A 12,500-nucleotide genomic window follows, 5' to 3' on the forward strand; every position below is an offset into this window, starting at 1 on the left:
TACTTGGAAATCTATAAAGCATTCACTTTGGTGAAAAGCAATAAAATATTTCATTTCAATTTTTATTAATATTGAAGAGATAGTTATCTGTTAAGAAGGAAAAAATAGCAACATTTTGCCAACTTTATTACTGATGAAAAATAATGCTTACTTTCAAAATTTGAAAATTATACTATTTTAACTTATAATTTAAACAGTAATCAAAATACTTACAACCCATACTGTTGCTTTATGATATCAAAAAGAAAATCCATAATGTACTCCTTTAGTTTTGATCTTTTTGGAAGACTAAAGTTATTTTCTTTTCTCTCCACAGCAGCAAGGAGAAGAGGGGGCAATGTCAGTTTATCTGACGGAATACTAAAAATAAAGTTTAAGACATTAAATTAGTGCTAAGACCTTAGTGCTAAAAGTCACACAAAAAAATTTGAAAGAAGTCAAACAAAATAAGTCCCACAAAAAAAGTTGAAAGGAAATATATTTTAATCAATATTGTTTTATTTTATTATTTTTTTTTGAAAATTGATAAAAATTTAATTAAATTATAATTCATTAGTTATTTAAATATCATATTTACTGATTTTTATTTATTTATTTTGTTCATAAATTTAAATTTTAAAAACAAAAAGACTATCCAAAAAACGATACGATGTTTTCTCTTAACTTTTTTTTTGTGATTTAAATACTTTTAGCACTAAAGTCTTCAATTATGCACAAACTTCTTATGTTATAGAGCTCTAATAGTGTAAAAGTATGTGAGCACACACAAAATCTTGGCTAAATATATTGTACCAATTTAATTATTTTTTCGATTAATAATATAACACTTTAAATAAGATAACATTTAAGGGAAAATAAAGTTATAAATGTTTACAAACAAACAAAACATAACTTACTAATGTTCATAAATGGTTGGTGCCTCATTAATGTCACAAACAGGTGACATTGTAAAACTTACATTACAAGAGTTTAATGTAGGTGATAAAGATCTTACACATATAACGTTCTTTGACGGTAATTGTCTCTTAAAAACGATATATATATATATATATATATATATATATATATATATATATATATATATATATATATATATATATATATATATATATATATATATATATATATATATATATATATATATATATGTTGGCTATATCATCAAACAGTTTACAAACATAGTTTGATTTCTTTCAAATTTTTTTTTTGAAACGTTGAAAGCATATTATGATATATTGCTAAGCAATAATTAATTTAAATAATTAGTACAAAGATATTTGATGTCATTAGTTTAATAAAATAATCGGACGAGTTGCCTTGGAGTAAAATAAAATATAGAATACAGAACTCTTCAGCAATACTATAACTAACGAAGGAATGACAGAAATGAAGTAGTGCGCCGGTTTAAAACAAATATGGAAGCTATATACCAACTACCAATCAAATTCAAAGATGATAGATGGAATTCTAGAAAACCAAAATAAAAATAACTCACATGTTAATTTTTTTTAAAACTAATAATTTTTCAAATTTGATATGTTGAAAAACCAATTTATTTTCGTTTCTCTTGCGAAAAACCATATCATTTTTTGGATATGTCGTAAAACCTTTGGGTTTTCTGTGAAACCGATCAATTTTCAAGATAACCAATGAAGAAAAAATTTTTGTAAGATTGTATATATATATAAGTATATATATAAGTATATATATATATATATATATATATATATATATATATATATATATATATATATATATATATATATATATATACATATATATATATATATATACATATATATATAAATATATATATATAATATATATATATACATATATATATATATATATATATATATATATATATATATATATATATATATATATATATATATATATATAAATATATTGTAAAATTCAATTTGTTGGCAGTGTTTACAAACTTTCCAATTTTTATATACTGGTTAATGCTGTAGTGGTTTAGTGGTAGAGCGCTCGCTTCAAAAGCGAGAGGTTCCGAGTTCAATGCTCAACTTGTTCCTCTGCACAGCGATCTTGTTTGTCAAGGTTCGTGTTTTGGAGTTATAGAGTTAAGAGAGGATTTATAACCACAACTAAGTAGCCTCCTCATCTGTAGTGGCTTTTTCGGCCTTAAAGAGGTGAATTAATAAAAAATAAAAATATAAACTTGTAGTATTTTAATGATCTACTTTTTAAAGTTATTTAAACATAGTTTGTACAAGTTTCTGATATATACATTATAGATGTATTCTAGTGATCAACCAAAATTCCGTTTTGGTTTCGGTTTTGGCCAAAATTCCAATTTGAACCAATATCGAAATTTCGGTTTCGCTACTTTTTGTAAATTCGGTAAAAAGCTAAATTTTGATTAAAGAATATACCGAAAACCAAAAAATTTTAAACATTAATAATTTTTATCTAACTTTAAAACACTTTCACAAAACTTTCACAAAAATTTTGAGAATTTTCACTAACTGCCTCCAAAATATCTTTTCTTGCAAAGAAAGTCTGCTAGTTGTTAACTTTTGCTATTATCTTATATCGCTAACTTATGTATTAAATATCAATTTGTGATATGTGTGTTATCAGTTTAAACATAATAGGAGTATAAAAAAATAATATAGGAGTCACAAAATTTGGTTTCTGTTTCGGATTTTTTTCTGTTTCGGTCTATCACAATGTATTCGCAACTAAGCCATTCCACATTTTTAATTGCAATGAATCTGGCATTCAATGTGATTAGGTTGAATAGAGTCAAAATGTCTAAGAAACCTGGTTGTAGCAACAAAAACAATTTAGCCACAATGCTTGCCTGCTGTGATGCTTTTGAGACAACCTTGCATGATCACGTTTTATTCCGAAGCCGAAGTTAATAACATTTATGATGAATGGGGATATTCATTTTAAGAAGCATTGAAATACGTGAGCTCAGAATCCAGAAAACTTTACATTATACTATGTTCAAATGGCTCCTAACTCAGTCTGGGCCAAGGGGTGCTATTTATGGTGTCAAGTAATCTGGCCAGATGGAAAAAGGTTTTTATGTCTTTTTTCTAGACGACTGTGCCTTGCATATTACGCTGTAATTAATTCTCTTAGCAAAAGAGGAGATTATTATTATTTTTAAGCAACTTCAAAACAAAAGATATTTTACCGTTGTGTCGAGAAAAATTATCTATCGAAACATTAGCTATTGAATCAAATTTTGTCCAAAATGCTTAAGACTTACCAATACTCTCTATAACAGTCAAGGTAATTCGACAAATTCCTTCAGGTATGCAAAAGCATAGAACATTAAGTACAAAAACTTCGTCAAGCACAATAAAAGAAAGACCTTACTTAACATGCTACACAATTGCTTGTGAGCCTTTAAAGACATTCATTTTAAATGATTTACATGCTTGCATCCCCAAAGCATACGTATCTGAGTCAAAGCTAAATGTTCCTAATAATAATCTGGGTATAATGAAAGTTTACAATATGATTTCTAAAGTAAATTAGATGTCAACAAATAAGCAAATAATGGCGCAAAATAAAAACACAAAATACAAGCTAAAAAAGTTTTGTGTAAAAAAAACAACAACAAACAAACAGTAGACGAGTTCAATTAGGAAAAAAAATGTTTGGAAAAAGAAGTTCGTTTGTTTAACAAACCTATGATTAAATGACGGAAGCGACAACTAGTGGAAGTAATCAAAAACCAAAACACCATTAATTTTTTTTGTTAGTTGATAAAAATTACCCAACTTAATTAGAAAATATATTTTTAGTTTTACTGACCAATGGTGTTACGAAAATGATAAAGGCCAAAATAATAAAATAGTTGAATAGTTATAATAGAAATAAAAAACACTAATATTTATACTTAAAAACGGCCTTTTTTATTTGATCCTTACTTGATCCTTTTTTATTTGATCCTTACTTGATCCTTTTTTATTTGATCCTTACTTGATCCTTACTTGATACTTGATCCATGTTTTCTTTAGCGCACTAAATTTTTTTTTTTTTTTTTTTTTTGAGCTCTGTGCGAAGCCCCATATGATTACTTGTATTAACTAATATTATATCATGTTTTTAGAATTTATATAGCAACCGAACTTATAAGATTAAAAGTCCAGTCAAAGTTAGAGTTGCAAGATGTCCAGCAAAAGGAGGACATGTCCTTCTTTTTCATCCTTTGTCCTTTGTCTGGCTGATGAAGCTGAAAACATTTAAAATGTCCAGCTTTTTTAGTTATTCATGTTTGTAATGTTTTCATATGCTTCTTTTTCTCTTTTTCTTTTTTTTGCTGTTGTTGTAAATAAATATTATTTAAATATTTAAAGCTATGCAAAGTGTCACGCAATGACGTTCATTTTTTATGACAGTAATAATAACAGTATCAAGGTGGCAATTAATAATGTATTTTTGCTTACTGATAATTGGCACTTTTTGTATAAATAGGTTTGTTTATATTTAAAATGTATTAGCGTTAAAGCTGATTTAACTTCAGTTGACATAAGTAAAAGAAAAGTTTTAATACTCAATACAAAATGGCAACCCACTAGAACTTACGAATCTACTTTTCAAGTTATCAACTGGTCTAAGGAAAAAAAATATACTACAAAATGACTCCAAAACATCGCAAAGATCTAAAAGCTAACGCCTGCAAGGAAATTGAACTAGCATTATCAAAAGTTAAATGACACGGTATGGAAGCCCGCATATCATTGGGTAATAACTATATGCACTCATTGGACAGTTTGGAATCAACTATTAAAGCGATATTTTCTGATATCTTTAACTTAATTCAAAATGAGAAAAATGATTTAAAAAGAGATTAGAAAATTCTGAGAACAAAGAAATCTAAAAACTAAAAGCCAACTTTTGACTTCATTGAAAGAGCACGGTATAAAACGTGAAATTTCAAAAAAAAAGGATGATTCACGATGAGCTTACCCAAGTAAAAGAAGAACTAAATGAACGAAAACATGAAACAATTTAGTTGATTGGATTGGGTGCGTTTCTGGGAACAATTTAACCCGGAAACTGAGAACACATATTATCCCTCGATTCACTTTTAATATTATAAAATAACAATCAAACTTCAATTTATTAAAAACAACAACGTTAATCAAATACATGACTTCTAAATAAAATTAAATGCAGGGGAAAGTCGGGTAGCCCTGGACAATTAAGAAAAAAATAGATTGTACACATGTACTAACAGCAAACAAAGTGCCGAAAGAATTTTTAATAGTATAAACCTTTTTCTACTAAATTAGAAACAAAAATATAGTTATAGTTTACCTAAATAATATACAAAACATAAAAGAAAAAATCATAACATAAAAACTCATAACAAAAAAAAACTCATAACTCAAAACAAAAAAATCATAACAAAAAAACATAAAAAAAAAAAAAGAAGGCATGTTTCAAAATCAGAGGGTAGCCCCAGACATATAGTTTAACCACTTTTTTACCCGTGTGACACATATGCAATATGTTATTAATTATCATTGGAATGTTCTCAACAAATTTAAAAAATCACCGTAAAAAATTGCTTCTGATATTCAAGGTATGCGAAGGTAAATGTCATCATTTAGAAATATAAACATCAGCTTTTTATATACATACATTAGATACTACAAAATGCACCCAAGGTGAAATTTGCAATGTTATCAGCAATCTTATAAAAAATGTATAATAACTTGAAGAAGATAATAAAAAAATAAAGCCATCTGCATCGATACTTTACTATTACAGCCAAGTTATAGTAACATCACCGGTCTTCTAATCAAACTTCGTTAATCTGCAAATGCTGCATTATTCAAAGCAGTTAAATTAATTAGAAATTATACAAAAACAAACCAAATTCACATATTAGTTTGAGTCCCAAAATAAAAGAAATAAAATACCAATCCAATTGCAGATGATAATTCTTCTCAAGTTGAACTAATTATGAAGTCATTAGGGGAAATATTTAAAATTGTGTACACTTACAGATAAAATCGAGATCATCTATTCTTCATAATACTAACTCTTTGTCAAACGTATCTGAAATATATTCAGGTAATCTAGTCTTTCAATTAGAAAATGAAATCTTATGTAATGATTAATTTTAATGATTAATCATTAAAAGTTTTTGAATATCTGCCACAAAAAGATTTTTACAAGACTAGTCTGAAAAACAGGTGAACAAATATATGTCAACACCCTACTCAAAGAATGGTAAGAAGCAAACAATGAACTTAAAAAAATTGGCAAACCTTACTTCCCCTTTTGGTATGTCTTTTGTGGTGAAAGAATCCGCTGCGTTGATGTCAAAAAGACTTTTCTTATTAATGGCCACAGCAAACACCTCCTTTGCCAATAAATAAGCAAAGGATACACTCAATATGTATCAGCAAAAACCTCGTCTTTAAAGGCTGACATTTAATTCCCCAAATCAACAGCAATCACAGTCTCAATTAAATGATAGTAACTTATTTTATAAGTAACAAATGCATGTATACCAACTCCATTCCCTTAAACAAAGTCAAGTTTTCTGAACTACAATTACGCACCGAAATTGAAAAGCTGCATATCATATTTAAAACCGTAACATGGTTTCATAATGATTCAATTAGCAATCTTGACAGATATCGTCTATGTAATTTGAATAGAAATTATTAGTATGTTGGAGGCGGAGTTGCAACTTATGTTACTAATAATCTTGTTTCATTTCAAGTCGAAAACATTTCTCAAAATAAAATTAATATTGCAAACGCTCTTAACAAGCAATTTGTTCAGTTTTTGTTTTAAAAAATCAAAGTGATCCATTTCCAAGTTTTATTTTTTGCGCCAATTCTTTTCATTCAGATCTTATATTTGCACCAGCTACTATTGAAAATATTTTACTTAATATAGACACCAGAAAATCAATGAAAAAGAGTTCATCCATATGTACTAAAAGAGTTTGCTTTGGCTTGGTCTGTATCATTTGCACTCCTGTTTCAATTATCACTTGGTTTTAGAACTATTCCTAATGAATGGTCTTGTATCAACCGTGGACCACTCTTTAAACAAGAAAACAAAACCAATCCAGCCAATTACAGGCCAATCTTTATAATATCAGTGACATGCAATAAAATGAAACACGTTATAAAAAGAACTATAATGAATTACCTATTTGCAAATAAATAATAACAACATAAAATAAAAGTTTTTTTTGTTAACAGCAAAGCTTGTGTAACAAACCTTATAGAAACACTTGATTCTGCAACTGAATCAGTTGCAAACCAATAAAACAAATCTTTTGACAAAGTCCTGATAAAAGACTTTTAGACTAAGTTTTCACAAATGGAATTCAAAGTGAAAGACACGGAGTTGCTTTTTTAAAAACACAAAATATTGCTTTTTTAAAAGATCAGCAAAAAGTATTAGAAATAGAGATAAAAGATATAAGTGTTCTGTTTGAATAAGTAAATAAATCACATTAAAGTCAAATAAAAATCTATTAGCAGATTTATATAAGAATAATTAAGATTATCTAAATTCTGCTAGTTACACCAGCAACAAATTAGGCAAGGACACATATGTTGACTTTAAGTTTTTTTGACATACTTAGACAAGTTTGCGTGCCACCCAAATTCAAATGTTGAGGATTTTTTTTTAATTTTGTTTTTTTGGCAAGTGTTTTCATTAATGTAATGTTTGGAAATGTTTTCATTAATGTAATTTTGTGACATGCAACAGCATGAGGGTACCACTGCTTAAATTATTTTTCTAGAATAGCCTCGGAAAAGGCTTAAATTACACTGGACCAGTTTTCCATTCAAGATTTATCCAGAGCTCGTTTCGAGGCTGGTTATAAAGCAAGCCCTCTAATCTCCTGCTTACAAAGCAAGTGCTCTAACCACTGCGCCACGGCCGCACTTTTATTGTAAAAGGTTTATACTTTTTAAATTGTATCTTTTAATGAATGAATTATGATACCTGACTAACAAACTCAAAGAAAAAATAACTGTTATGGCTTTATTCATTCTTTATTCATTCTTTACACAGGAACATAGATTTGCTTTTAGAAACCACTCCGTAGGTTTTTAACTTACGGAGTGGTTTCTAAAAGCAGAGTTAGGTTCCTTGGCACCAACACTGGTACACAGTCTTTTAATATTTTATAATTAAGTTAGAAAGCTCATTATTGATTAAAGTATTTCAAAATGTTAATTCGTATTTATTAGGATATGAAAGCTTACTGGCAAACAAAAAGGTCTGAAGAATGGAACCTACTTTGCTGTTGATATATTTGTATAAGATGTATCTGGATCCCACTTTTGTAGTTTTTGCTTAAGCAGATGAAGAATGTAGGTAAAGTTGTGAAATGACCGAAAAACTGTTTAGCTTACAATGATGTCTAAAAAAAAACAGAAAAGACTGGAATAAAACAGGTTGCGAAAAAGTCACTAGAACAAATAAAGTCTGGTTTCTTAAAAATATTTTTAATAACTATCTTTAAATGAGAGAATGGAGAGGATCAAAAATTTACTAGGACTGCTGTATTTTAGTTTAAAACAAACTTTCCTATTAATTTAAGAGTGTTTTTTAATTTGAGTAAAAACCGGATGGTTTTGACTATTGATTATCAAAAATATATGTACGCTCCATGTCTAGGTTTTCTCTAGTACTTATTCTCCTTACTAACCCTTCAAGCTGAGTATAATTGAGAAGTAAATGTATTAAAAACAAAAATATAATGCACTTTTATAAGTTTTAGAATATTTAAAATATATTTTGTACTTATGGGCTTTGCTAAATATTTATGGATTTTAGTGTTAAAACAATTTTTATAAGTTTAAAACTTTTTTTGATGACAGAACCTACTTTATTAATAAAGAAATATTTCCTACAAACTGTTTTAAAAATGATACAATATATATATATATATATATACTTTTTTTTTTTTTTTTTTTTTTATAATTCACCTTTCCAAGGCCAAGAAGGCCACTACAGATGAGGAAGCTACTTGTGGTTATAACCCTCTCTCAACTCTCTAACTCCGAAACACGAACCTTGACGAACAAGGACGCTGCGCGGAAAAACAAGTTGAGCGCGGTTCTAGCAGTTACGTGGTGGGAATCGAACTCGGAACCTCTCACTTAGGAAACGAGCGCTCTACCACTAAACCACTACTGCATAATATGATGATGATGATATTTATGTATATATATATATATATATATATATATATATATATATATGCGCAAACACTTGCCAGCTTTTTTATTTATTCCTGTTCTTTAGGAGAAAACTACTTTTATTACTATAATTTAAATATCTATGTTAAATGTTTAATATATCTTATTCTGCTGATTTAGATGAGCAGTGTGACGTCATACTGAAATAGCCTGCTGCCGGGGGCTTCAGTATATACATCGGGTGACAAGTAGCCTGTCTCGCTGTGGAGTGTTGCTATATTGACTTAGGGTTTGAGATAAGACAGCAATCTTTTCATTCATTATTCTTTGCTTTCTTTTTTTTTCTAAAAATAGTCGTATCGATTTAGATAAGCGAGAAAAGTGAGCAAATGCTCACATATATATGCTATAGTAGATATATATACTTTTATTTTGAACTAAAATCATCTTTTATTTGTCTATTTATTGCTAAAAGTTACACATGTTTAGTATTTATAGAAAAACAGTTTGAACAAATAATAATATAAACTTTGTAAATATTTTTACTGGTTAAAATAAAAAGTTTAAACAAACAAGCCATATGTCAATTTATATAAATGAACTTAACAATTCTAATTAAATCTCAACCATCAATATTTTGCTTTGTTGGACCACAAATTTTTTCAATCACTGCCACTTCTTAACAGTAGACATCTTCAATATATTTTAATTATTGAATGCTTTTAATTTAGGGTTATTGTCCGGTATAGTACACTCTAAAAACAATCCGTTAGAAAAAGCAACGGATTACTTTTTTCCGTTAAATTAACGAAGTAATTCGTAACCAAAAATCACAAAATTAACGGAGTAAAATAAACTATTAACGGATTCTTCGAAATTTCGTTAATTCAACGGATTAAATATTCAAATCCGTTGAAAAACAACTGAAGTTTTTGTTAAAAAGGGTTTCTATAAGAAATTATGAAGTGCATTCTCTGTAGATTATTTTTTTAAGTCTTGTTTGTTTGATTGATATTTGTCAAGTTCTTTATTTATAAATGATAAATTTTTAAAAGGCGATCTTCTTAAACCATATTTAAATTGTAGATAAAGGTTTGTTGCAGTAAGTTTAATTTGCCATTTTTTAAATAGCTTCACATTTCGACTAAATGTGAAGCTATTTTAAAAAAGCACAATTTTTATTGTGTTTATCCATTTTCTTTTTTTACTAAATTTTAGTAGAGAAAGCAAATGGATAAACGCAGTTTAAATTACACTCTGTTATTTGTAATTTCGAAGGTTGTTAAACTTATTTTAAATTTTCTATATTAAGCATTAAATATATTTTTAATTTTTTTATATGATAAACTAAAGGGTTAGTTGAACAATTATTTCTATAATTAAGACTACATGACTTGTATATATCCTTGTGTAATTCTCTATTTTAAACGTGACATGTAGTAATTTACGGTATAAATTTAAATCAGTTATAAAATTAAAAATGTTAACATTTCTTTTGATGCCATCAAAAGACCCATCAATAATGGGTATCATTATTTAGGTTAGTTGCAGCTATGTTTACATAGAGCTAGTTTATATGATTTTATAATTTGCAATTTTAGACATGTGGTATGCAAAATTACACTGTAAGTTTCATCAGTTGTAAAATGTTTACTTGCATTTTTTTTATGGGTGTTTATTTAGGCTAGTTATAGCAAAGTTTATAAAGGGATTGTTTTAATTTTTATATTTAAGTTTGTATATGCTTTTATGATTTGCTATTTTAGACATGTGTTATGCTATATCACACTGTAAGTTTAAATTAGTTGTAAAACTATTATTTTTTTTTTACTTGCAATTTTTTTATATTAGTTGCAACTAAGTTCATATATTGTTTGTTTATTTTTGTATAGAACTTGCTACTTTATACATGGTTCATTCAGGCATGAGGTATAATTATTTAAACTAGTTGCAGCTAAGTTTACATATAATTTGTTTATATGCTTTTATGATTGACTATTTTAAGCATGCGACATGCAATATCACACTGTAAGTTTCATCAGTTGTAAAATGTTTACTTGCATTTTTTTATGAGTATTTATTTAGGCTAGTTACAGCAAAGTTTATATGAGCCCCTGAGATGCATAGTGGTATAAGTCACTCATATCTAGTTTTGAAAAGTCTGACTAATATCACTATGGCTGTGAATAAAAACAACTGTTTAGTGAGGAGCATAACAAAAAACAGTTCCAGCATCATTATCAATATCATTAGAGATATACCACTTTGCCATGTAATAGAATAAACAAAATGCTAGCAATTAATGGAAATAACTCAAAATATTGAAAAAAGTGACTTATACCACCATGCATCTCATGGGCTCATATATGGGTTGTTATAATTTATATATTTAAGTTTGTATATGCTTTTATAATTTGCTATTTTAGTCACAGGTCATGCTGTATCACACGGTAAGTTTAAATTAGTTGTAAATCTATTTTTATTTTTTTTTACTTGCAATTTTTTTATGTCAGTTGCAACTAAGTTTTTATATTGCTTGTTTATATTTGTATTAAACTTGCTACTTTAGACATGGTTCATTCAGGCACGAGGTATCAAATTTAAATATTTACTTGCATTTATTTTAATGGGTATATTTGTTTAAACTAGTTGCAGCTAAGTTTAGATATAATTTGTTTATATGCTTTTATAATTTTAGGCACGTGACATGCAATATCACACTGTAAGTTTGATCAGTTGTAAAATGTTTACTTGCATTTTTTTCTATGGGTGTTTATTTAGGCTAGTTACAGCAAAGATTATATATGGATTGTTATAATTTGTATATTTAAGTTTGTATATGCTTTTATAATTTGCTATTTTAGATACGTGTCATGCTCTATCACACAGTAAGTTTAAATTAGTTGAAAAACTATTTTTTTTTATTGCAATTTTTTTATGTTAGTTACAAATAAGTTTATATATTGCTTGTTTATATTTGTATAGAACTTGCTACTTACTAGACATGTGGTATTCAGGCATGAGGTATCAAGTTTAAATTCTAATATTAATACTTTTAACGTGTTTATTATTATTAAATAAAATTTAGTTTAAGACATTGAAATGTAGAACTAATAAAATTACATAATTTTTATTTGCAATTTAGAAATAAAAAGTTAGCAACAAATGTTTCTTTCAGGGTTATTAGTAAAAATTTACCAATTTGTGTTATGGTATATCATTTATATTCAATATTTTCTTTATTGTATTTTAAGGTTTGTTTATCTTTAAATAACCGACAACAGGTTGCTGGAATTGAAATGTGCACACACATGAATTTAC

The 12,500-nt window shown here is 27.4% G+C and overlaps 1 protein-coding gene across 10 annotated transcripts in view; it reads left to right on the plus strand.

Moving 5' to 3' along the window:
• The window catches only part of LOC136075470 (macrophage mannose receptor 1-like), a 137,239-nt gene extending 125,065 nt beyond the window's left edge, over nucleotides 1–12,174 (plus strand). For 3 of the 10 annotated variants that reach the window (XM_065788765.1, XM_065788755.1, XM_065788766.1), the window contains 8 exons: nucleotides 10,781–10,804; nucleotides 10,946–10,969; nucleotides 11,072–11,108; nucleotides 11,606–11,629; nucleotides 11,749–11,770; nucleotides 11,878–11,901; nucleotides 12,044–12,067; nucleotides 12,165–12,174. In XM_065788765.1, the coding sequence (XP_065644837.1) occupies nucleotides 10,781–10,804; nucleotides 10,946–10,969; nucleotides 11,072–11,073 (50 nt within the window). In that variant the 3' untranslated portion in view covers nucleotides 11,074–11,108; nucleotides 11,606–11,629; nucleotides 11,749–11,770; ... (1 more) ...; nucleotides 12,044–12,067; nucleotides 12,165–12,174. The other 7 variants (XM_065788761.1, XM_065788756.1, XM_065788757.1 and 4 more) reach the window with 7 other exon arrangements.
• Nucleotides 12,175–12,500: the final 326 nt, after the last annotated feature.

Source organism: Hydra vulgaris, chromosome 01 (genome assembly GCF_038396675.1).
Source record: "Hydra vulgaris chromosome 01, alternate assembly HydraT2T_AEP".
In the NCBI taxonomy this organism is placed as follows: Eukaryota; Metazoa; Cnidaria; class Hydrozoa; order Anthoathecata; family Hydridae; genus Hydra; species Hydra vulgaris.